The sequence below is a fragment of the Columba livia genome, chromosome 1 (assembly GCF_036013475.1).
Source record: "Columba livia isolate bColLiv1 breed racing homer chromosome 1, bColLiv1.pat.W.v2, whole genome shotgun sequence".
In the NCBI taxonomy this organism is placed as follows: domain Eukaryota; kingdom Metazoa; phylum Chordata; class Aves; order Columbiformes; family Columbidae; genus Columba; species Columba livia.
Genome location: NC_088602.1, coordinates 34173783 through 34200763, shown reverse-complemented (window position 1 = coordinate 34200763; position 26981 = coordinate 34173783). Strand labels below are relative to the sequence as shown.

Here is a 26981-nt window from a genome sequence, read left to right as displayed (position 1 = left end):
GCAGAATTTATAATATTGTTTAAAATTCCACGTGTCAGGCATCAGGAAAAATAAACACGTAAGAGGATATTAGGTGATCTTGACAGAAGAAACCCATCAAAACAACAAAAGAAAAAGATTAATCCTACAGAACGTGAGGCATAACTTTATAAAAATTCCCCAGAAACATAAAACGTATTATGTATTCTCCATACAATAAAGAAACTGTCTTCCATAATAACAATTTAAAAATAGTGTTGATAATGGAGAATTCCATTAGGAGATTAAATAGCATATAGACAAACCAAAAAAAAAAAAGGCAAGACAAAAGTTCTTCCAGAGGCATTCAACATCCATGAATGACAAGTGGTCACACTCCGACCTAAAGGCAGGAAACATCCTTCCTAAGCAAAAAAAAAATCCAAGAAGACGACAAAAAAGACAAAGTTTTCTTTATGACACTCCGTTATGCCAAGTCACAGAATGAGTGGTCAATTCTCCGCGGCTACGAGAAAGACTAGTGCGTTAAATGATTCTCCTTACATTTTATTTAGATCACTTCTCTTTCACATTCAAAATGAAGTCAATAAAATTGAAGGACAGCAGGATCAGGGCTAGTTTATACGTAATAACACTGTACTTTCTATACTGCTGCACAGTATTTCATTTGTTTAGATCTTCAATAAGAAGAGATTTTAGATGAGCATTCTAACAGAGAGAGTAAAAAAATACTCTAAAATGACCAGAAAACTTTGCTATCCTTTATTCTCTTAACCCATATAGGTGATAGGCAAAGATTTCAAAACCTGTAGCTGTATGTGAACACATCTGCAGCTTTAAAACCACTTAGAGAAAACTGTTACACAAAGAGCCAACCTCTGTGTATTATATTTTGGATTATACTTCAAGTGTCATCAGCAGCAGATAGTTTACTCACCTGGTACAGCATGATAGGTTCTATGCTGTATCCCAGCATATCAGCAAACTCCTTAGCAATAACTGTTTTGCCACAGCCCTAATGAGTAAAGAAGAAAAAAGAACTAGATAACATGCAAAGGAACATGGGTAAGGAGGGAGAAAAGACATTTAAAATCTTACTTTTCCTCCAATCAAACACATATCTTTAACCATATGGGATTGCATCATTTCTGCCAACAGCTGATTATGGCTGGAAGTCCTTATGAACGGATCTGATCTAGGATGCTTTTTTAACAGCCCGGTCCCAGCTGGAACCTATAAGAAAAAGAAGAAAAAAATAAAAACAATAAAAATGCTGAATAAGCTATACTGTGGTAACTTAATGCTTTCTGTGGACTGGGTTATACTTCTCCAAAACTATGGTAATATTTTACTGATAACTGTCATCCATCAAACCCAAATCTTTCACTTAAAAACATTAATCATATAACTTCTAATAGACAATCTCCTTCACATCTCCTTTGCCCACTCTTCATGAAAAAAAAAGTGAATCAATTAAATTACAGCAGTGGTGTCTGCAAAGAACTTGAGGCTGTTCATAATAGAGACAAAATAAAAAATCAACAATATTTATGGCTCCACAGAGAAACATGGAAGAGAAGAGCAATCTGTACTGCGAAAATCTGAAGGAGCTACTATGACCAGAAGTTTGGAGAGTTTCAATCGTTCCCCACTTGACATTCTAGTCCGGGAACCGTTTCATCTGCAGACTCCTTATGCCCTCCTGTTCCCAAAGAGACATTCTGCAGATGTATATTCAGAAGGCATCACCTAAAATACACATCAAGCAAAAGCAAAAATGTTCCCCTCAAAAAAGAGCTGAATCAAGTCCCTACAGACTCACGTTTTTCTGATAAACTCCCATTTGCTGTTGTTTCCCTTTTTCACCTCTCTGAGGATATTCCTCATCAATGTCAATACCATCTCTCTGACTTCCACTAATTCACCTTCTTTACAGACGCTCTAGACTCTCCAAATTCAACATTAACTTCCAATTCTCAGGTCAGCATCTGCTTCTTGAATAAGACCTTATTTCACCACCTAGCAGGTCATAAACTTAATTGGAAGAAAATCAAACTAATCATATTTGATGGGATTACTTTTCTTCCCTTTTCCCAACATCCTGTGTCAGAACATTACCAAGGACTCATTAGATTTTATTTAAAGTGTACACAAAGACAGACTATTTTTTTAATTAAGAGGAAAAGGAAATCTAACACCAAGAGCATCGTAAGTACTCTCTCCTATTCTAATCCAATAAAAAAATATGAAATTTAGAGGTTTTTCTTTTAACACAAGAAACTTAAATGAATGACATGTAGGAAAATATGAGTTTATCTAGAAATAAAATCTTTTGTATTCATAATATAATATTCCAGTATTTAAATTTTTTTCTAATAAATATAATGTGTTCCACTACCAAAACATATTCAATGCTATGCTAGTGAGTCTTAGTTATCAAGAGTAAGTGTCAAATTCTCAGAGATGAAAACAAGTTATGGTATCTAAAGAATTTATAGTTTGATGAATACATAAATTCATACCTGGAATGTCACTTCTTTATCACCAATCTGAACAGTTACATCAGCCAGAAAGGGTTTGTTCTTTTCATGTGCACTTTCTACTTTCGTAACCCTTCTAGGATGCAAATGGCTTTTTGAATCTTGAAGCTCAAAACGCTGTAGAATTAAAGAGTGGGAGAAATTAATTATTAAATACAGCTTTCTGGTTTTTTAAACTGTTCATTCTGAAAACAGGGCCAGAAGCACACTAAAGATTAATTGCTTGTGAAATCCTAAATCCATTTACTTCAAATGTCTCTGTTCACATTCTCAATGGCCTATATATTTTACATTTAAAATCAAAGTGAAAAGATCATATATTATCTACTTATTCTGACTGTAAAGACTCTGACTGTAAAGTGAAAATGTCATGTGGCGACTTTGCCAAGTCTTATCCTGACAGACTGAAACAATAAGAGAAACGGATGATAGCCTTTAGCATGTGTAATAATAGATCACCTGTCTCTGCAGGTCATTATAACCAATTGCAGATTTAAACATCTGGCTACCAATAAAAATAACCATCAAACATTATGTTTACTTAGCTCCACAGCCTTATTGTACAAGGAAAATTGAGGACAGCCTGTACAAATTAAACCTTCAGCATGTTCTGGGTATATCAAGGACAAAAACCAGGACATTTTTCTTCTCAATTATCTTTTAAGAATTATACTCTGTATTCTATGCTGTATTTAGAAAGCATGAAAATAATTTTTAAAATCCCATTAAAAGTCTGTTTTGTTGGGGAATGGGAAGTTATATCAGGGGAGTTTATGCAGAAAAAAGCCACTAACTGAAATTACCAAACTCATGGAGACATTTTATTTAACAGAGTGAAACCTGAATAAACAAGAGAAAAAGGAGTATTATCCAACTCTTCAGAATCCTTAGCAAAAATATTTTTATACAGAAGTCACTAATGTAAAATAATTCTTAAAAAGCATGTAGTTTTATTACTACTAGGATTCACAGCACCGGCTATTTAAGTTTAGAAAGAAAACTGAGATGCCTTCATACAAACGCTTTGGCTATTCATTACTTTGCAAATTCCCATTCTGGAATAAATTTCACATTTAAACATGAATTTAAGATACATGTGCTTTAGGAAAGGTCTGCACCAAATTATACTCTTGTAACAGCTGAGTCTACTTCAGATACCATTAAATGTTTGAACAACAGCAGCGGGCAAGAATGCCTACTAAGTAGTAGCTCGAACTATAATTCTAAGAAATGTGCGAACTATGGTTCTGTAAAATGAACTACAAATGTTCTCACTCTCATGTTCATTGGTAAACTTTCATATTCTTACTAAGTTAACAGCATTTTGAATTGGGCCAAAGCTGCTCATATACAAAACTGCAAACTGCTTGTACACTAAAATCCCTTGATCAGATACCAAGAAAAGAAAGTAACTGCGAGCAAACAAGGTCATCTGCACCAGCAGCCGCTGTACCAAACAAGGAAGATTTGGAGACAGCAGTAGCAGACCTTGTACACAAAGATCTTGGGAATCTAAAGATTCTAAGGTGGCTTTTTATTTGAATTTTTTGAGGGTTTTGGTGCTGATGGTGGGTTTTTTCTTTCACTTTTTTTTTTCAGTGCTTAAAACGTTATTGAAGGTTCTGCAGCTGGCCTTTTAGACCCCAAACCAGGACAGCAAAAGAGGACCATCTATCTCTGTGCAGAACCTTCCTGATTTTATAAAACTTGAATTCATTTAACTGAATCTGTACAGTTTAAATTCATCACATGTAACCACAGAGATGCTGCTGAACTGGAACTTTAATTTAGTAATTAAACAAGTTACAACAGTTATACCTGGACAGAAGCAACAAACAAGAAAACTGTTTGAGGCTTTCAGAGTAAGACCGATCTCTTTGATGCAGTTCTCCATTTAGAATTATGATAGCTGGATATGGAAACTGAGTGGAGTGACATGGATGTACAACACACTAAACATACTGCTGCCCAGGGAAGTGGTTGGGTCACCATCCCTGGAGGTGTTCAAAAGACATGTAGATGTGGCACTTAGGGACAAGGTTTACTGGTGGACTTGGCAGTGCCGGGTTAATGGCTGGACTTGATGACCTAAAGGTCTTTTCCAACCTAAATGATTCTTTGATTCTGCCTGAACCAGAAGCAGCATCCTCTATGCAAAGTCCAAGTTGGTAGCTGCAAATAAAAAAGTATTTGTGGCTTGGAAGGACAACATACAGTATGAGAAAGTTTGTGAGACACTTAGAACGTCAGTGAGCAGCCTTATTGCCTCAGACTCAAGAAGAAAGAAAAAAGAAAAGGCTAGCCACCAAAAACAAGGAAAGAGGTTTGGCAGTCCATAATCATCAGGCCACATTCTGCATGCTAGAAACATGTGAGAAAAGGCAAACTGTAATAATTAGAAAAAAGGAAGAAGAGGAATTCTGACTACTCGGAAGTATCTACTGATGAGTAATGTCTCAGTATGGAAACTGCAAAAAATACACTGGTGATCCAGCTGGTCAAAATAAAAGAGAGCTTGAATGACATGTATTCGCAGAAAACCACTATTCTGAACCCACATGCCAGCAAAGCTATCCAAAAAAGGTGTCCAAAGGCAACTGATCTTGAAGATTCCCAGCATGGGAAGGAAAAGGAATTTTTTAAGGAAAAAGAGGACGTAACTGTTTCACAAGAAGCAAAATATGAACTGCAAGTGCAAGATGGGATAGACAGATGAAGTCTGAAGGACAGATTCCACTCCAATGGTATGTATTGACACAGAGAGTATTCATTCATGCAAAACCTCAAAGATTAAAGACTACTTTGGTGGCAATAAAATAAATAAATCCTTCCTTAGACCAAAATGTGCAATAGAAATAGCTTAGAAGTAAACAGAATTGTCTAGACAATAAAGAAGATTCCAGTTTTCTGAACTATTAGCCTACTCTCTATAAGAGAGAGACTCTGTAGTCTGAAAATTCCCTACTGTGAGGCAGGGAAATGGTTTTTGAGGAAGAATTGAGGTAAGATTAAAGTGGGTGTGCAAGTAACACAAAAAATAAGTCAAAGGGAACAAAAAATAGCTTTTATTTTATATAAGATCAAGACAGTAAACACAGAACTAATCAAGGCATAAAAAATTCCAGAAGAGTCTTAGATCAAAGTTAGACACTTGGATAGTAAGCTAAAAGGGACCTGCTCTGATGTGAAGATTCTCTTCATTAGGAGAAAAACAAACAACAACAACAAAAACCCACAAAAAACCCCACAACCAAACCAAACCAAACCACAACAAATTGTGTGTTTCTAACACTGAGAACAAAACCAAACCAACAAACAAAAACCACCAAAAATCCCTCAGTTCAGGAAAGACATTGAAGTGCTGGAGCAGGTCCAGAGAAGAGCAACACGACTGGTGAAGGGACTTGAACATAAGACCTATAGGGAGAGGCTGAGGGAGCTGGGCTTGTTTAGTCTAGAGAAGAGGAGGCTTAGAGGTGACCTCATCACTCTCTATAACTACCTGAAGGGAAGTTATAGCCAGGTGGGGATTGGTCTCTTCTCCCAGGCAGTTAGCAATAGGACAAGGGGACATGGGCTTAAACTCTGCCAGGGGAAATTTAGGCTGGATATTAGAAAGAAATTCTTTACAGAGAGAGTGGTCAGGCATTGGAATGGCCTGCCCAGGGAGGTGGTGGACTCGCCGTCCCTGGAGGTTTTTAAACTGAGATTGGACATGGCACTTAGTGCCATGATCTAGTAAACGGACTAGAGTTGGACCAAGAGTTGGACTCGATGATCTCTGAGGTCTCTTCCAACCCAGTTGATTCTGTGATTCTGTGTGATTCTGTGATTATGAGTGACCAAACTCAGTCTAAATGAAGATGACCAGTAAGTACAGAACAGTTGGAGTCACCTCCCACAGTACTGCCTATCAGTAGTCTATAGGAAAGAAAACTTCAGTATCGCGGGAGACACACGTGCTTAAGCTTATTGTTTGTGAATGTTTAACAGGACTCTGTTTTCCTTGAAACCAGCGATATCTCTATATCTAAATCTTCTACAGAAAAAGCTTATATACATTTTTACTTAATTTTTGCAATCATTTTTCAAATGTTCATCCGTCAGTCAAAATAATGTGTCATGGCAACATTTCATGCAAATACAGAATAATTTTAAAGGCCAGAATTCAAACCAAAGCATATTTTGCTTCACAAGTTCTTCCAAGTTTAAGAACTTTAAGAAACAGAATTGAAATTGATAGAGTTTCCAAAGTGCAGAAACTTCAAATAAGGTACACAAAGGCACACCATTCTCAAGTTTATTTTGGTACTTGTGTCCTCTCTGTGCAAGCTAACGAACCAATGAATGCTGCGAACTGTGGGCCTTGTACAAATGTTCTGCGTGATAAGCAAATCCCAAGATCATTGCTGATGCTGGACCAGTGTGCAATCCATAAACACTTTTTTGATGTGAACTAGTTTGACACAAGGAGCACGCCTGTATCAAATGAAAAAGTTGGTCGATAGAGTTAAGCCTCAAACAGGTTTTAACTCCAACTAGATCTACTCACCAAGAGATTTGCATTTCAAAGCACCTTTACACATCCAGGACTAACACCATCACAAACCACTTTCACTCACAGGGAAGGTATAAGTCAATATTTCACATTAATTCATCATCAAGAATAAGAATTATGAGGAATATTTAGGTCTTGGTGGAGTCTCAGTGAGCAAAGAGCTGAATATAATGTTTGGGAAGACAGTGCTTGGAGAATATGAACTCTTCAAGAAACACGTGCAGGGTCTAACAGCTGCCAAAACCAGCTGTTTGGCCTTATCGCTGGCTATGTCACTTCTCAGCTCCGACAGCTGACTGGAAGAGAAGACATCCTGAAATTAAGATACATTATGCCAAGATCACTACTTCCACATACCTGTCTCCACGTGTGATGACTAAAATTTACATCTTGTTAGATGAAATTCATTTTCATTTTCTTTAAATGTTAGTTGATGTTAACAAGTGATTAAATTCAAACAAATTAACCCATCGATTGCAAATACACCTTAAGTATTTATTTTTTCAACTCTCAATACCTCCCAATTAAGATTAGTATTTCCTAACTGTGTTCTGTGACACAGAGAGAAGTATTCAGCAGCAAATATTAGCTGGACATTCTTTGGAAATCTGTATGAAGTTGGAGTAAGAAATCACCTGGCTTTTGCCAGACTCCTCTATCTCAGATTTTTTATGGAATGGAAAAAATAATTTATCAATAATTAATACAGTTCTTATGCTGTTATTACTAAAATATCTTTATAAATAGAAGTTCCCCAGCACAACCAGTTATTTTCTGTATTTCTTAAGGTTCATTGCTTAACAAGATTTGTAGTGTGCAAATAGAGTACAATTCCAAATAAGACAATATGTAGTTGTTGAAATTTGGGCCAAGTTCGATAAGTAATGACGAGGAAGAGTATTAAAAAAAGCCCAAAGGAAAATTAAGGCAGAAAAATGTAAACAATAAGGAGGTTTTTAAAAGCAGATGATCATTGAGAAACTTCATATTACTAGTCAAATCAACCTGTCTTGCACAGGAAGCAAATGCATGCACAACACATAAAATTAAATGAAAGAAATGGAAAATGAAGGAAGCTGATGGTTCTGAACATAAAGACGTTATAACTGAAAGGGGAAACAAAATGGCATAAAGGATTTAAAATAAAGGAATATTAAGGACAGAAGTGACTGTTACTGCTCTGCTAACACACATAAGTCTCTATTTCCACCCAGACCACAATTCTTATGGGCAACTTCAATCCCCCTGACATGTGGTGGCAGGGCAACACAGCATGGCACAGCCCGTCTGGATTTCTGCGGCTGCCTGGAATAACTCCTCAACACCAACACTGCACCAGCTGGGCTGGGGTGATGACCAGACGGCTCCTGCTTTTCACAAGGCAGGAGCAAGAGGTTGTGGATGTGGCAATCAACAGCAGCCTTGGCTGTAGCTACCATCAAATAACAGAGTTCGGCTTCCTGAGGGGGAGTGATGAAGGCGAGGAACTAACTGCCTGCAGACCCTGGATTTCAGGCCTGACCGGCTCATTCAGAGAAATAGTAGGTAGGATCCCATGGGAGGCTGCTTTGAAGGTTCATGAAAATGAGCAGGTCACTCAGGACAACCTCCTTCCAATGAAGGACTGTCCATCCCCAAACTCAGGAAGACGAGTAGGAGATCAGCCCAGTTAAACAGAGAATACAGGTCTGAGCTCCAATGCAAAAAGGCAGTAGACGGGAGGTGTTGGCAGAGATGGGTTACAAACATTTCCCTGACATGTAGGCTTGGCTTTAGGAAAAACAAAAATTCACTAGCTACAAAGTTGATTATTTCTAAAAATGCACATACAAATAACTTATAATTCTCAAGATTGAAAGAGCTGGGTGAGATGCTCTAGATCACAAATGCTAATTTTCAGCAACATACATAACTCCTACAACATATTCAATAATGAAGGAAAGCCGCCACTATAATGAAGTTCTAAAAGGATAAATGGAATAACCCAGCATAATTATAGGTTTTATAAGCTGTCATTGAGCATGGACAAATCAACAAAACAGATCTGATGAACAAAAAGCAACAAAAAGCTAACACAGAACAAAACCAGAGACTAACACAATCTATAATCATACTATAGTGAATGCATTTTGCGCATGTGAACTCTCTTCTTATTTTAGTGTGTCCTTTTAAAAGCAAAACACCAGAGGCATTTTTTAAGCATTTTACAACCTTAACAATGAAAGTAGCTACTTTCAAATTAATTAACTGCTTACATCATGAGGGTTTTTCTGTAGTCTTGAATGGAGGTCTACCTATTCTACAGAACATGAGAGATTTCACCTTTCACTATAATGAAAACTACTTATGAAATCTGTCTTTTTTCAAATACTGGTTTAGCATTAGCAATAATGTAGCCATTTAGTTTACTTAAGATTTCTTTTTTTTTATGGAGTAAAAAATCTATTGCTCCCTGGAATTATAATACATAAGTGCAATACTTACTTTTAACGCATCTTTGACTGCAGTCCTGCCTTCTTTTCCAAGGAAAACGTTATAGGGATAAAGCCGGTCAACAATATGCTGGACAGACATCATAGGAAAGGAATCCTAATTCAAATTTCAAAATACAAATTAAAAAAATAAATGGCTCATTTTATCACAAGCTACTAACCTGAAAATCCTGTATAGCACTGAACTTAAAATAAACATGTAAGAGCAATATACAAATGAACACTGCATGTAGTATTTAATCAAATGTCAAAACAGGCATTTCTCAGGTGCAACTTTTTATATTATAAAATGTCTAAAAGTAGATTGGAAGAACTATGTCCTCAAAACTACCTTATTTCATGTGCATACATGGAAGCTACTGGCTCAGATACCTAAAAACATTTAAGGTTAGGAAAGACAAATCCCACCCCAGGTAACTGAGTTTCATAGTACTACTAGAAAATAATCAGTGTGACAAGAAATCTGTATCACAAGAATGATCTACTCACACACAGCAACTTGTAGCATTTCGTTTTGATTCTATTGCATTGTATAGACTCTACTTAACAAATCAATTCCCAGAAATTTCTGAACAGTTTGATCAAAACATTTCGGTTTGAAATGAGTTACGAAGTATGCTTGCACTTTCTACACAAAATGGAAAACAACTGGTTTTTACTACCTTCTTGTTAGTTGTACATACGAACTCTTTTGTCAGTTGCTGCCTGAACTAGATAAAGATTGAATTATTTTGCCACAGTAATAGCCAAACAAATGGAAGCGCATTTATGAATACTCAAGAAACGTATGCCTTTCATAGTGGAAAGTGTTTCAAAACCCCTAAAGATTGTTTGTTTTAAAAGACTTGCAAATTTTTAAGGACTACTTGTGCGTAACACTAATGAAAAACAGTGGACCAGCACTACTTTTGTAAGCCTTCATCAAAGTAAATAAAAAGTAAATAACATAACTCAAATAAAATCAACTAATTTTCAGTTATACACTTGGACTTACATAGGCACTCAACTGAAAGAAGAGTTGCTTAAAATGAAATCACAGAACGCATATTTTTTTAAATGCATAATTAAATTCTAACTTACAATCATTAATACTATTTATAATGTTCCATATTAAAAAAAGATCAGTAAAAATAAACCACTTAAGGCACTGTAGTAAATGTACTGCTTAAAGGGTCAGAGAGCCCTTTATCGCATTTTAAAAGCCCTCTGTCTATAAAGACATAACATATAATTTGTCCACATTATCTCAAATTAATAATAATGACAATGACGTGTATGAAATTAGCCTCTTCAGAATAGCACCCTATAAAAAATTCTCCCTTTCAGCAGGCACCAGTTTTCAGCATAAAAAGTGTATTTTGGGACTGCGTGAATCCATGATAGAAGACAAGAAGACTTCTGTCTGTAGTCATTACAATGCATTCCCTCCACACTTCTAAATGGTTAAATCAACCAAGCTAGAAGTAGAGGATGGCATTGACCCTGTACGTGAAGGAAAAATGCTGTAGCTAGAATCACTGAGAAGAGTCAGCTTAGAAAACCAAGTGATTAAAACTAATTCTAAAAGAAACAGTTCTTGTCTACCTAAAAAAGTCACTGTCATACAATGCTAACACTTCACATTCACTAATGTAAAATAAAATGCTTCCTTCATTCCATAGTTTAGATAATAGCTTAGAGCTCATTTTCTTTCCATTACTCTGAAAGCCATCTGGCATTCATTTAAAAATAATTTTTCACTACAGGGTTCAAAGAATAAAAAGTTGCAACTTATTTTAAAATCCAACATGTATTTCTTTCCTAAAGCCCTCCAAATACTGTTTCATTTCTGTGAACTTCAATTGTAATCACTTCTTAACATCTGATGTAGTATCACTAACTCAGAAAAAAATTCTGCCTGTAGGCATCCAGCACGACTGAGGGGACTGAGCATCACAGTAACACAAGTAATTGGTATGTTTTAATGTATATAATAGAAAAAAATATGTAGAAGTAATCTGCCGCTGCGCAGTAACATAGGTAAAACGACTGCACAGGAGACACAACAGAGACTTCTCCTAAGAGTCCTTTCTACAGACATCTGCATCTTGGAGAGAGGTTTTGAGAAGCTGTCTTGGCATTTTCTCCTCCTGGGCTGACTGTACCTTCCTGCATGCAAAGGGCACCAACCACCCCCCTTTATACAGATCTCATCTCCCCAGCTTCCTTCAGGAGGCACCTTCTGGTTTTATTTTGACTTTTTAACCACGTCACAATGAAGTCCAGGGGACAAAAACCTGTCACGGAAAGCAGAAAGGCTGCCACAGCTCCAGTCCCGACCTGCCTGATCTGCCGCTGTGAACTCCGCGAGTGCAGCTGTTTTATTTCCCAACGGACCGCAGCTGTCAGGAAGCGTCGCATCTTCACATGTGCACAACCTGCACCTTCAGGTGACCCTCTGGGTCTCTGTTTATTCTAAATCCACCAGCCCCCCCAGTGACCTAACATAGGCTTCGTCTCGTGCAACTTAACTGCCTCCTATACCCATATTTGAATAGTTGTTTTGGATCCTTTTAGGTGTCAATGGAGAGTAACAGGTGTCTCTGTAATGCAATCAGTCTGATTTTCGTGCATACCATTAAATCAGAAGCACTTTTTATTTCTCTCCACTGACTACCTCAGTGTCATCAAGTAAACTGCAGATGCCCTTGAAGTAATGTGAGATGATTTAGTAGCACAAAAAACATTATTTTGAGCACTAAGACACATTAAATCACATCACAAGTCTTGTGTTGTGCCATACTTAGTCCTTCATGCTTGTTATGCTATATATTTTGCTAAAGTTTTATCCAGAGACCTGTGACTGGGGCTTTTCTCCCTCAAACCTTAGCTTTTTCAGGGTTATTTTTTAAATGTTCATGTTAATCTTCTAACACCATGAATAATCCAGATCAAATTTTGAGAACTTGTAAACCCATGCAGTTTCACAGTACATGTGTACGCACATACCAAAATCTGAACTGCAGCCGATAAGCTGTCTAAAGGAAAATCTGGAAGTCCCAATGTAGAAGATTCTTGAGAGCAGAGAGTTGTAGCAAAAGACAGGAGCTGAGAAACTCTGCATTGAAAAAAAAATTAGTTACAGAGTTTTATACATTCTATCTATATTTAAAACACTAAAGCCCAAAAAGTTAAATAAGTATGAGATGCTGAAACTATTTCTGAGCACAAATAAGTAAGGTGTGATTGAAGTTCTAAAGCATTACGTATTCATCATATGAAGGCTGCATACGAAAAGCTGCGTGAGCATACACCCACACATATTAAAAAACTTCTTCAGTTCTGGTCTCTATGCAATGATAAAAGATACAAAAATAGCAAGGAATCCTGAAAGGGCATTGTTTTTCTTAATTCCATTTTTATTTTTTTTAATTATGAAAAATTACCTCTCTGTGGAAATGTTTGATCCAATTGAATACAATAGCTCAAGATGGTCCTGAAAATAGAACATAAAATCACAGAGGAAATTAATTTTGGGATCATACTGTGGGTCACAGCGCACAACGTATGAGGGATTTTCTGTCTTCCCTCTAATTCAGACATGAGGAGTCTACTCTTTGACACAGAATTCATTTTATTTAAACAAAAAAAAAAAGAAGAAAGATTATAAAATATTTACTTTAAGGTTATATTGTTTTACAGAAGTTATTTTTCTGCTGCAGCATTCCTTGGCAACTCTAAGCACGCTTTTCAGGAATTTATTAGGCCCCACTATGAAAAAAACCCTTTATGATAAATTTATTACTCAAGGCTTCTTTTCAGAGGCGAAGTAAGTAAAACATAACATCAAAACATTAGCTCTACTCAGTACAGATAATCCAGCCCTTCTGCTACGACACTTACCTTAAAGGGCAGATGATAAACATCTCTAGCTTGAAATCGAGAGCGAAGAGGGGGATCCAAAGGGTTACCAGCGTATTTAGGTACTGGCAGGCCCAATGCTATCACTCGAAAATCCTCACTGACCCGAACAATCTTCCATGCATCCAACTCTGATTTTGTATGATCCTAAATTAATTAAAATCAAGCAAGAAGAAGAAAAAAAAAGTACTACTTTAAAAACTTACGATGACTAAGGTACAGATTGACTAACAGCCCTGGTCCTTCAACCTAAATGTGGTGATGTTCTCATCTTTCATTCAGAGGGGCTAGAAAGCATTGGACTAGTCAAATTTGTGGATGGTAAGTGCAAGTTTTTCCAAAATGAATGCAATTGGAAAGCTTCAGTAGGTGCCGCTTTCAGGTCTGTAGCAATTTGACCAAAGGCCCCTCAGGCAGTCAAAGTTGAAACGGTGTCATTACAGCATTGTTTTCATAAAGAACAGAAAATAAACAGACCCCAAAATGTATTTTATTCTAAAACCTTAGAAGTGGGCTACCATAAGCAAGTTTTTTTCTTCTTTTTTTCTCTCTTATAACTGTAAAGGAGACTAAAATGTGCATTTTCAGAGTTTTGTTTACAAATTATGCTTTATTCTAAGCAATAATACAGAACTAGACTCCTTCATGAGGACACTAAATGTTGTATTTCACTTGTCATATAAGAGATTCATTGCATACAAAAATGGGACTCTTTAGTCTTTCCTACATCACATTTAAGTTTTCCTTGGAACCAAACACGAGGACATTTCCCGCAGACCTAGATATACAGTAATTATTCACACATGAGAAGAGAAAATTAACATTAGCTTCTATAATACAATGTTCCCCAAACAACAAAACAACAATATTAGATTCAGTAGCGTGCAAGAGATTAATTTAATTCATATACTATTAGCAGTGGGCCTAAGGCTCTCATTTTGAAACATTTTATCATTAGAAAAGTGTTACAAAGGAAAAAAGAAGAAAGGAAGATGCTTTGAATGATTGCAACCAAATACTGTCTAAGTTTGAATTCTCATTTTCAGTCTCTAAATACAATTGCATTTTAAAAACTTACACTTAAAATATAATAATAATGCTTCCAACAACTGCATCTACTAATTAAATATTATCAAAATGTTTTTGGAGAAGGCATGGATCAGAAGAATTGTAACCACAGACAAGAAGCCTAAGAGATAACGACATATTTTCAGAAATCCAGCATAGTTGGCAACTTCATACAGTCAGGATCACTGACAGAAGGCTTATTTCAAATTTCCTTCCTGTGCCACATGGGTCTGAATTATACGCCTAACCACAGTTAGGTACAACAGATAAAACATGAGCAAGCCGGGGTCAGACTGACAAGCGTGTGATCAGAAACGTACGGAAGTTACGGGAGACTGACAGGTATGTGATCAGAAACCACAGTACATGAAAGTAAGATGCGCAGGACTACTGGAAACTGCCGGACGGAATTTAGTGAGGTGCCCAAAAGCCTGAAAAGTATCTGCTCAAATTTAAGCAGTAGGACTCAAAGCCCAGAAAAAAGGAAAATGGCTGAAGTAGCAATGGCAGCAGACGCTAAAATCCCATTTCCTACGAAAAGAAAATTCTCTAGCCATTTGTCCTGGTTTTGCTAAAAACAAGTTTCTCTTTTAGTGAATTTGCCTGTCAGCTAAAGCCTTCATATTAACTGCATTTTCCTGGAGAACCAGACACATGTTTTGGTAAACCTAGCAATGGAATGCAAACTTATTGATAAGCACAGATGGACATCTCGCGAGAGGGGCGACGAGAAACCCATGACCAAGAAACTGACCAACTGTGTATAACATTCCATTCACGTGAATACTTCATATAAAAGTGGGAGATCACGAGGATCTCGTTCGCTTTTCCCCTTTTGCCTTTTTCCCTTCTGCTTATGGCCGACATTAGGAGAGGACCTTGCTAGTCGTCCCTGCGAACTGAGGCCTAGTGAGAGACTGAATCCAGCTCCGGTTGGATGCAGAGTCCAACCCAGGACTTCGGGTGCCGGCTCTGCAGTTGCTGAGACTTTCAAGATTGGTTTTGTATGTTTTGTATTATTTTCTCTATTCTTATTAGTAGCATTAGTAAAACATCTTTAATTTTTTCCAACTCTCTTCACTCTGTCCTTCTTTTCCTCCCAATCACCTCTCCTTAGTGAAAAGGGGGGAGAGGGAGGGGGAAGTGGGGGCGGGGAGAGGGGTTTACAATACATCTGCCAGGGTTTTATTGTCACCCCGCAATCTTAACCCTCGACACCACTTCCTATAATTTTGATTGGCTGTTTACATATCCTTCTGTAAATTAAAGGTGAAACAGCACTGATGAATACAGCGTTGCTCATCTTGACCTCATTTTTTTGGTATCCTAACCTTTTAAAAGTTTAGCAACACGTCTATTACAACTTCATTATCTGAAGTTCACAAGAACAATTTCAACTTAAATCTCTTTCCACAAGTGTATTTGGTTATTCTCGTGTTGTGGCTTTCACATTTCAGAAACATCCAGGCTTCATACAATGTTAACACAGAACTACCCTTTTTCATGTGGACAGACAAGACATCAAGGAAAACATGTTTTTGCTGTTGCAAGCAGTAGTTTGATTTCTCGCACAGCTTCCACGCTGCCTGTTTCATCCTATATAACACCCCAGAAAAAACATAAAAACCTTGGTGAGATTTCCCCCATTTGGCTTGTAAGTATTCTCCACTTCATAACCACGTCCCAGCACTACCAAGAATAGGGATAAAAAGAAGTGGGAAATCCAAACAGTGTTTCTGTACCTGCAGAAGTTTGTCGTAACGCTCGGCAGACATGAGAAAACGACCGTCTTCAAGCTGCATTTCCCTGTTCTCCAGCAGATTGTTTAGCACCGGCAGGACGTTCCGCTCAGCTTTCTCCAAACCTTCCAGCACGAGGATTCTGCCTTCGGTAGCCGCACGAACTGCACACTTTTCAAAAATTAAAAGAAACCCCACAACAATATTATAATAGAAATAACCATTACATCTCTCATGAAATCCTGCTGAAAAAGAACCTCCAGCTGCTTCCCAAAACAGTATTTATTTCTGTAAGCTGGACTTTTATCTCCTAACTATTGGAGGGATTGGCAGAAATAAGTTCCAATATTTTGTAGCAAAAGAATGAAACGCAAAACCTTGCAGACATTTTAGTGTATATCCAGTGTATATTAATATGTGACACCTTTTCTTTTTGATGTTGCATAACAGTTTGTATTTTGGGGTATTTTAAAACCATCTAGCAATTATGGGACAGCTATTTATACAGAAAACATACAACCGAGGTGGTTTTACATGTTTACAATTATATTAAAGTATTTAGAAAAAATTTCAAGTATTCCTTTGGATTGCTCTTGTTATGCACCACTGTAATTCATCCTCGGTACATTGTTCTAGTCTGACTAAAATATCAGTCTATTGAAATAAAACATGGATGACAAAAACAAAACAGTGTCATAAATTATCAGATGTCAAAAAAATGTCATAAAATTAAAAAGATTTAGAAGTATATTCCCTGGCTGAACGTGGTTTTCTACAAAATCAGGATCAAAATGGAGCCATTAACTTGATAATCCTCTGGAGCCTTGGGGACAGAAAGTTATACTTTTCTTTGTTTCAATGTATTAGTTGTTCATATGTAGCTGTATACTTAAGTGCATAATGTGGAGACAAAATGTAAAACTGAATGCTGGTGCTGGTCATTTTGTGCAGCTTTCATGCAATGACATTCACTCAGGTAAATTAACTACACTTCATATCTAATATTCACAATTACTGTCCAGTAGAAGACCCTGAAATTCAATGCATTCTTGTCTATTTCCAATTTGCAGAAGTTTAATCAGATAATAAGGCACAGGCAGCATTTAGAGGCAGCAAAGAGTCTTCCTTTGCATTCCTATTACATTTTAACACAATTTTGGACACAAGCAGAGTTGCAAAGGGAGAACAAATGAAATCTCTTCCCGGTATGTCTCCTATTAACTCCTACAGAAGGACGCGTCATACGATGCTAGACGGAAATCTCTGATGAATACAATAGATGTCGAAAACTGGAACAGAGAGAAAGAAGGAAGATATGGGAAAGAATAACAAAGAACCACCAGGAAAAAAAAAAAGAAAACAACAACAACAACAAAATAAAGCCAACACGTACATATGAAAGCAGATGTATCAAGGATGAAAGCATAACCATAAACTAGAAAGAACAGTTCTGCACAACAAATTAATTGCCACATGGTACTAAGCATGCAGCAGAACCAGAGATCCATTTGAGAAGATAAAGAAGACACTAAATGATAAGACTAACTAATTTAGATGCTTCTTAGGTACAGCATAGAAGCCTAAATAACTACTGGCAAATTAGCCATGATGTAAGCTTTTCACATCATTATTAAAATGAAAATACTTCCTGAATCTAACCTGGATTCAAGCAAATATTACTAAAAAGAGACACTCATAAATCCTGGTACACATCTCGAGATGCAAGTTGCATTCTCTGAAAGATATTTTGTATAACATTTCAATACCTAGCCTCATAATCAGTAGGAACCTGTGAAGAACTTGGAATAATCCCATCAAACAAGTATATAGTCCCCAGATTATTTCTCTTCCACTGAATCACCAATTCTTTCTAAAAGCAATCAGTACATGAATTCATTTCTTTTTTAATTCAGGACCTCATACTCTACTGAGGCAATATAAAATTCCTCTCTCCCCATCCTATAAAATTTATACAAAGGACAAATTTTGTCCTAACATTCTTCTCTAGAAAGGTAATTGTACAAGTCAAAAATCTGTTCCAGCCCAATTGAATAGAAAACCTGAGTCTCCAGTGGCCAGTCCAATACCTGGCATGAAAAAAATGCTATTTTGTCTAAATGCAGTTTGGAGATACAGCCAGAATATGCTTTAACAAACAATTTATTTGCCAAGTTGGTTGGATTCTGACTATTATAAGTCTATGAAGACTTTATGACTGAGATTTACTAAGCAGAGGAAAATACACATTCTGTTCATATGGTTTCAAAATATTTTGAGTATCCATAGAATCTTGTTGACTCATGATGAGACACGCACTCTATGGATGAAGGCTTGTTGAAATAACAGGCTTCCAGTATCTCCTGAGGTTGTACACGATGACAATCTGCTGCAGGGGAAGACTGTGAGTGTGCAGAAGTATATACCAACCATCAACTTCAAGAAAGAAGACGCTCTCCATTAGCAGCATGATCTTGAAAAGCGCATTGCCTGCTGATCATCAGCTTATAGGATCAAAATTTTACACAGTTTCTTGAACTTGGAAAGTGTTTGAAGTTTTATACTCAAAAATCTATTGCTCAGCACAAGAACATTTCAAAAGGTATGCTACAGATCAGGTTTGCCTACCTCTATGGACCTTTTATAATCAGCTTCAAGAAAGGCTGATGAAGAACCATGATTTTTCACTTCTTAATGGAAAGACACCTCGTAACAACAATAAAATCACAACCACTGGGTTTCTAATTTACTCTGATTGGCTTTTCTCCAAACTGTGCTCCTCATGTATCTCCAAAGTATATCCAAAATACTGGAAATTGTTCTCCAAAATACAATGAAATAAATGCATAATTCATCTACCTCTAAAATTGCCATGATAAATACCATAAAGTCTGTTCTTAAGACCAAAACAGCTGTGTATCCCTGGCTAAACTATAGTTCTGCATTCTGGTTGGTAATGAGTAACAAGTTTTTGCAATAAGCTGAGTGTAGTATAAGGCGTGCTCTGAATCATTATTTCCGTTTTCTCTATGTATTGATGGATTGGTATGAAAACTAAAATGCATGAAAAAAAATCAGAGGAGGGAAAGTAAGCTTGCAACCTGTCACTGAAAAATCATTTTTAAAAAATGCTTCCAAGAAACAAATCTTCATAATTCTATAATGAAAACCCAGAAAGAGCTGTGCTGCCTCCCTCTCTCACTAGTCTCATTTACTCTAAATGTTTAACACAAAACACAATTTGACAGGGGAGGTTTATATTGTACAACCTTGACAACAAACCTGAGATTAAAAGTATTAACTCTTGTTAAAAGGCCAAGGGGGATTTTTTAAATGTTTACTTTCAGACTTACTGTAACTGCAGCATGGAACTATTTTGCTCATCGGAGGAGGCTGCTGCCTCCCACCCGTGCTCCGAGGGCACAGGGAGAATGGGAACCTAGGTATCTGCTCCAGGGAATAAGCCGGGAACAGAAGCTCTTCTCATGGAACTAGTCACATAATGGCTTTATGGAACAAAGAAGTAACGCAGATTGCTTACTCTGGTTTCACACTGCACCTGCAAAAGCATATTTTTATATTTAAAGGCAAAAACACCTTAGGAACAAGACAACTCTAAGTGGACTTTCATCGTCTTTCCTCTAGCTGAACCACGGTGAGCTCCTCCACTTGAGCAGTGCAAAATAAAGCTGCAAACCCCAATTTTGGCATAAATCACAATGCATAAGCAACCACATGGATGAAGTTATACAGTGTCAGCGAGGGAAGAAGGACAGAAAAAAGCTCACCACAAAGCACATTCTGAAATGCACAAACACCAGAGAAAGGAGCACATTTTTTTAAAGCTAACCAAAATAGTTTGTAAAGGCATAAGAAATTTTAACAGCATAGTTGAAAATACCAGAACTGAAATGGTAGTTGTCTTAGGAAAATGCTTAGCGTGAACCAGAAAACCCTGGTTGCCTTGACATCTGTGAAGAAGGTTCTCATGGAACTCTAAAGGGCTTTAATTTTTCAAAGTGGGCATCATTCTGAGTATGATGCACAAGCGACGCTTCGGAACTATGTAAAAAAATTGCTGTTAGAAATTGCCCAACAGTAATCAGTAATTGCCTCTTTTTCAGGAGATGAAAGTTGAAACTCAAGATGAGTTTGGGGTTTTTTTTAGAAGATGACTTTCCACTGCTCTGAAAACCGGATCCCTATAATGACATCTCAAGCACTACAACTGTAACTATTAATACAACGTGGAAAAACAAGAGAACAAGTAGCTCAGTGACCATGAGAGCTAATGAGGTCAGGTTTCCTTTCATCTGCAGCCTCCATTTCAGATGTCTCTTCCAATGTAATATCTTGTTCCCACCATCCGCGCAATATCCCACACAAACTCTTCCATTCAAGTCTTCCCATTCACTCCTGTATCTCATAAACATCACAACAATGTAATGTCCAGATGTGTCTTATAGTGAAAAGAGATCCTTAACAACCATCTGGTAAAGATAATACAAAACTTTGGCTGGTTTTGAGTTAACACGATGGTGACTGGCTGCAGCAGGCCAACAGAACTTGGACTATTAAATCCACAGTACAATAGAATCACAGAATCATTCCACTTGGAAGAGACCCTCAGGATCATCAATTCCAACCATAACCTAACTCCAGCACTAAATCATATCCCTAAGAACCTTGTCTAAACGCTCTTTAAACACCTCCAGGGATGGTGACTCCACCACTGCTCTGTGCAGCCTGTGCCACTGCTTCATAACCCTTTCTGTGAAGAATTTTTTCCTAATATCCAATTCAAATCTCCACTGGTGCAACCTGAGGCCATTTCCTCTCATCCTATCACTTGTTACTTGGGATAAGAGACCAACCCTCTCCTACGCCACAACCTCCTTTCAGGTAGTTGTAGACAGCGATCAGGTCTCCCCTCAGCCTCCTTTTCTCCAGGCTGAACAGCCCCAGTTCCCTCAGCTGCTCCTCACCAGACTTGTGCTCCAGACCCCTGACCAGCTTCATCGCCCTTCTCTGCACTCTCTCTACCAGCAGGTAGGGCCTGTCTTCCAGGCATGGGAGGTGGCCATTAAATTGAGCCCCAGTAAGCTACTGAGTATCACAAAACTCAGAGGAAATTGATGTATTCTAAATATATTTTTCCACAGGTCAGATAGAATTAATCCTTTTTTTTTTTTTTTCAAATTTAAATCATTAAAACTAACCAACACGTAAAAAATACCAGGAAAAGAAATGACAGCGATGCAGAATGGAACACGCTATGAGCTTTTACTCCTAATCTTACCATGGAAAGAAGAGGACATTGACCCAGACTTGTAATTTACTGTAAGCGCCTCAGGTTATTCTTTTCAGAAGATGCAAGAGAACTAACTTTTTTTTTTTTTTTTTAATAATACTTACATGGAATAGCAAATTATTCTAGAAATTTAAACACAGTCTAAAGATAGATGTGCAAACAGATGTTAAAGGCAGTGAAGCATATAAGGATGTTTCCTGTTGGGGAATCTACTTTGCTAGATTTTAAAATATCTTAGAGTGAACAGCATGTCTAATGGTATGCTTCTACCAAAGAAAATCTTTCAAGATATTTTTTCAGTTTTTAGACCTCTTAATTCCTTAGTTATTGTTTCCCCTCATGGGTTAAGCAAACAGGAAAGCTGTTGAGCAAAGCTGAAATGGATGATTATTTAACAGACTGAAGTGATAACATACTTCCAAAAAAAAGTATAATCAAAAATTAAGTAGCAAGATGAAGCGCTATTAAAAGCCATGTTCAAGCAGTTTCAAAGCAACAATGTCAACTTTCATTAAAACCTTACTGCTATCTTTTTCCTTAAATATTTGTAAAATCTTGTTAGTTGCTTAAAATAACATGTATTTAATAAAAATGTCCTGAATGTATAATGCCAGTCAAAGATGAGATTAAAAACAGACCTACTATTCACCTAAATGTGTATTCTAATTTTTGTTAAAAAAAGTTTCATTTTGTAGAGGATGATGAACTATAGTTTCACATTTTACCACTTAGGCCACAATACTGAGCTACATATATTCCAGATGTGATGTTCAGGTTTTATTAAAATCAACAAAACAGTAACTAATAGAATAATAAAATCATTTACAGCTAAACTAATGTTGTTAGTCAAATTTAAAATGTAACTTACGAGCTAAATAATTTGACCTTTTCCACCCTCTGTAATGGAGGAGGAGGCTACACCTTCACTACTCAGACGATCTCCCCGCTGAGTTAATCAAGTGTTTTCTGGGTGGGTTTTATAGCTAATTTTCCCCTGTGAGGTTAGGAAAATTACAGGGCAGGTTTCATTTAACACTGTTATTCACTCCTTTTTTATTAAATTAAAAAAAAAAAAGAGTAAGAGAGAAATTGCAGTGTACCAGAGCTGTGGTACCCAAAGAGAGACTCCAGCTGTCAGCTGGAGTTCATGTTTCCATGAGGAAGAGCAGCCCAAACTCATGAGCAACTAATTCATGATGCAACACCACAGCACAGAACGAAGAACAACTGAAAAAGAAACACCCTGAATTTACTGGAGGTTCAAATCAGAAAACTAGGCGAGAAAAGTTTACCCTAGGAAGTGAATCAACACACTGTAAGATCATAAATATGTTAATATGACAAGAGCTGGAACTCATTTTGTAGTATTGCTTTTAGCTTCCCTAGTCATCTATTTCAGCTCCCTTCACACGATTTTTTTTCTTTTTCTGAACTACCACATGGACGAATTATCTGTTTTATTTCCATCACCCCCTCCACTAACACAAGAGTCAGGGTGTTTTTGCCGAGTGCCTGCACTCTGTATTTACAAGAGCTTATGTCCTCACCTCGGCAGGGTCAATTGGGCCATTTTAGCTGCTTTACATCAGGTATATTAGTACAGCAGTACATTTACATCAAGTATGTGACATATTTTGCATCTTGGGCAGAGAGCAGGCACCCAGGAGCACGAAATCTGAGTTCCTGAACAGATTTATCAGTGCAAATATCTACAAACAAAGAAACCTCGGCGTTTTCGTTTTTATTCTATACAACTCTTGAGTAAGGGAGATGGGCTATTTAAATTTTTCTTCCTGATGAGTAGCAGAATAAAAAGGAAATAAAGACATATATCTAAAAATTATGCAGTTACTTATCTCTCATAAATCGCTTTGATTCAGGGCACTATCCATCAAGTCCACATTGCCTGTGAGTGTTATGACCCTACATACTACAAAGTATTGTACTTTCCTGCATTGTAGGAAATACTAGCTGAAAAGAAAGTGGAATATGTATGCAACAGTCACAAACATGAGAAAGAAGAACCCCACACCTTCCATTTTAATCTGTAAGGAATTAAACACACAGATTAACTTCATCCAAATGTTTGTTTCTACGTAATATTTCCCTCTTTCTGTGCAATACTTGACACAAGAAAATTACTAGTAATACTGATACTTCTGGAGTACTGTATGGCTTGCATCTTATTTCTACAGACTTTTCTAGCTCCCTGTACCAGACAGATACCGTAGTGACTGTCAGCCAACTAAATTCTGACAATGCCTTTGCGGTGGCTAACTTACCAGCTCAGCAAAAATCCGCTGTCACCCCCAAGGTAGTAAGATAATAAGTCACAGAATTACACAATTTGCACTTGCTGATTGATTTTTTTTTTTTTTTAAGCTGAATTATTCTTACCCATCGTGTATCTTATTTTACAATTCTCTTTCCAAACTCAAATCTGTGTAGCGCTACTCCACGGGGTTTCACGTCATGTTCATTTTACAAGCAGGATGATTTAAGCTGTCATTTCCATTACTCCAAGTGTTCAATTGATTACTACATCATGGTCTTTCAAGCCATCATAGATGATAATTTTTCTGGTATCTTGACAATCAGTTTTAAATTTTATCATTGTGTAACTTACAATGTTGGTGCAGTAAGGGATGCAAAAGTGTTCTATTAAAATGAGTATGTTCACATAGTTCAAAGATACACCAAAACGTAGTCTGATTCTGTATACACGTACTTATCTACTCAGTGGATACAGCTTAATCAGCAAATCTTCAAAAACATGACATTTTATTTGTAATTTTTCAGAACGTAACCATATTTTTCTACTTATTCCAACCTCGGTTAGTTTGACTGTCCCAAACAAAAATGACTGTACACTTAATAAAATGGCCTGTGTCTGGGAAGCTTGTTTCATTTAATGCAAAAGCTGGAAGATACAGAGTAAGCAAAACTGGGCATTCCAGGCAACATAGTTTGTGGTACAATCCTGGATTGCTGAACCTCTCAAACACCAACAAAATGGGTTGGCTGCTCTCCAAATTGCATCAACTACATTATTTAAATGCAGGATTTCCTTAGATGTAATAATTTAAAATGTAGGAGGCTGTAGAAATAAGAAATCAAACCAGAGGTATGCCTTTTATAGCTGTATACACATGATAAAGAGCAAAACTGCATCAGAAATGGGGAAACAAACAAACAAACAAAACCCAAACATAAAAATATCAAATCTAATTCCTTAGTTTTTGAAAATACAATAGGCTGATATTAGGATCTCCATACTGGTTCAATCAAGTTGGTGTCTCAACTACAAAGAGTTACAGAATGAGGAAAACTCTCTGCAAGACAAGCTCTTCTATCAATAAATGCAAAATTTGAAGCTGCCATTTAAGTATTTAAGTAATATAAAGTAATTCTAACTAATTACTTGATACACAACATAATTAGCTCATGCAATAAATTACAGAATAAAAGCAAGAGGTTACTTAATTGTCTGAATAATGGCAATAATGACATTTCTGAGGCTTTCAACAGTGAATTAATAGCTGAAAACCAAAATTAATGGCCTAAGGTAAAGACAAAAAAAACCAGAATTTCCTGCTGTCAGTACTTGAATGAAAAAAAGTAATTAACAATTAACCTATTATAAGCCCTTTATTTTACATTCTTTTTTATTGGGAATGAATCTGATAATTCAGTGTTTACCTTTATTTTAGTGGTCCCCTATTTCTGAGGTAAACAAAACCCTTTCCCCATGCCTCTTCTAACTTCATAACTCCAAATCTTATGCCATTTGATTCACTCTAGTACTAAGAAATGCTAATATGCAAGGATATGTGATACCCCAATACTTCAATACACATTTCAATATGGAATTCCAGTCACTGCTTCCAAATCACCATCTTCCAAATCTATCTTAAATAACTATCTGCAGTCATATTCAGTAACTTCATGTTAAAACATATCAGATGTTTTGAAACCCCCAAGATATCAATTTACAGTATTTAATATGTCACTAGTAAATGTAAAGCTATAAACAACCACAATATCTTAACAATCACTCACAGACAATTTTGCAAACGTTTGTGGGTCTGCAAATCTGATGATCCACTATGTTAAAGTTATTTCTGGTAACAAGATGCCAGCTTTTGCTGTAGTATATTATTATTGAAAGTGTAAGATAATCACACTACTATATTGACTTGCATGCAAAGAGCCTCAACTATCTTAACCAACAGCTAAGTTTTATTTGAGCCACAGAATTCATACAGTGCATGATCCAGAAACCAGACTTGGAAGCTTTGCTGTCTTCCCTGGGGTGTCATGACATTCAACAGGAAGGGAAATAGTATGTAAATCTGAACAGCAGAGCTTTATCTCCAGTCCTTTATATGAGTTCACCTTCTCTTTAGCTCACCTATGGTGACGGGAGCAATCCACGCTCTTCTGGGAATATTTTGTTAAGGCTACCTACTGATAGCCTTCTCTGTCTGGGGTTTAAAGACATGTAGTGTCCAGTTTCTGTACTGTTTTGAATTGGCACAGCCATCTGTAAACCTCAAAATCATTAAGTGAACTAACTAAAACTCAAACCAGTGTAACCTGTAAAACTTTATTCATTTTTCTTCTTGAGCTAGAATTAGATCTGTGACAGTTCTAAACATAACAATGTACCGTATTTTATGTGTCTTTAACTAAAACATAGGGTTAGCAAATTTAAGCTGGAACATCCCTACCTATGAGATTAATAGTCCATGTTTCCAATATTCTAAAAATGTTAATCTAAATACAACTGATTGATTTTCCCCTCAGAGCTTAAACATACATTGGTTACACATGTGATGAGTCACACATGAGCTGAGGAAAAACATGACGATTTCAATTGATTTTAGAACTTTGGTATCTTGCTAAATGAGAGTCTTGGTCTGAAGTACTGCTGTGCTGGATTCTTGTAAAAACCTATTAATCAATAATTTCCAGCAAACTGGGGAATAAAGGTAATCTTAGACCTTTACCTTGGAAAGCTAACTTTTGTAGAGTGTTCTTACCAGAGCGAGATCAGCTTGTACAAAGTGAAGCAAGCTGCCTCATACTTACATGGGGATCAAAGTCTTCAGACGAATACAGGGTTAACAGACCACCTCACATCTTGGTGAGCTTCTTACAGTCCCTGACAGAGTGGTTCTTAGAAATGTTAGTTAATTAATGCGCTTACACCAGAGGCAGATTACTTTGACTATCCTGTAGAAATTGTGAGGATGAGGCTGTCCATGAGAGCAGTTAGACATGGAGCTAACGTAAGTTAATGAGTTAACCTGACAGCCTGCACAAATGCTCCTGTCCTCTGGTAAATGAGAAGCCATTTACAGCCCTAATTGACAGCACAGTACTTTAAATTATCTC

At 36.9% G+C, this 26981-nt stretch overlaps 1 protein-coding gene across 1 annotated transcript in view; it reads right to left on the bottom strand.

Annotated features, from left to right (window-relative positions):
• VWA8 (von Willebrand factor A domain containing 8) overlaps positions 1 to 26981 on the bottom strand; it is a 191819-nt gene that overhangs the window by 139357 nt on the left and 25481 nt on the right. The window contains exons 5-12 of the mRNA XM_021286771.2: positions 16280 to 16447; positions 13452 to 13616; positions 12995 to 13044; positions 12558 to 12666; positions 9562 to 9666; positions 2502 to 2636; positions 1078 to 1212; positions 917 to 994 (exon numbers count right to left, since the gene is read on the bottom strand). Coding sequence (XP_021142446.2) covers positions 917 to 994; positions 1078 to 1212; positions 2502 to 2636; positions 9562 to 9666; positions 12558 to 12666; positions 12995 to 13044; positions 13452 to 13616; positions 16280 to 16447 — 945 coding nt within the window. The remainder of the gene's footprint in view (positions 1 to 916; positions 995 to 1077; positions 1213 to 2501; positions 2637 to 9561; positions 9667 to 12557; positions 12667 to 12994; positions 13045 to 13451; positions 13617 to 16279; positions 16448 to 26981) is intronic.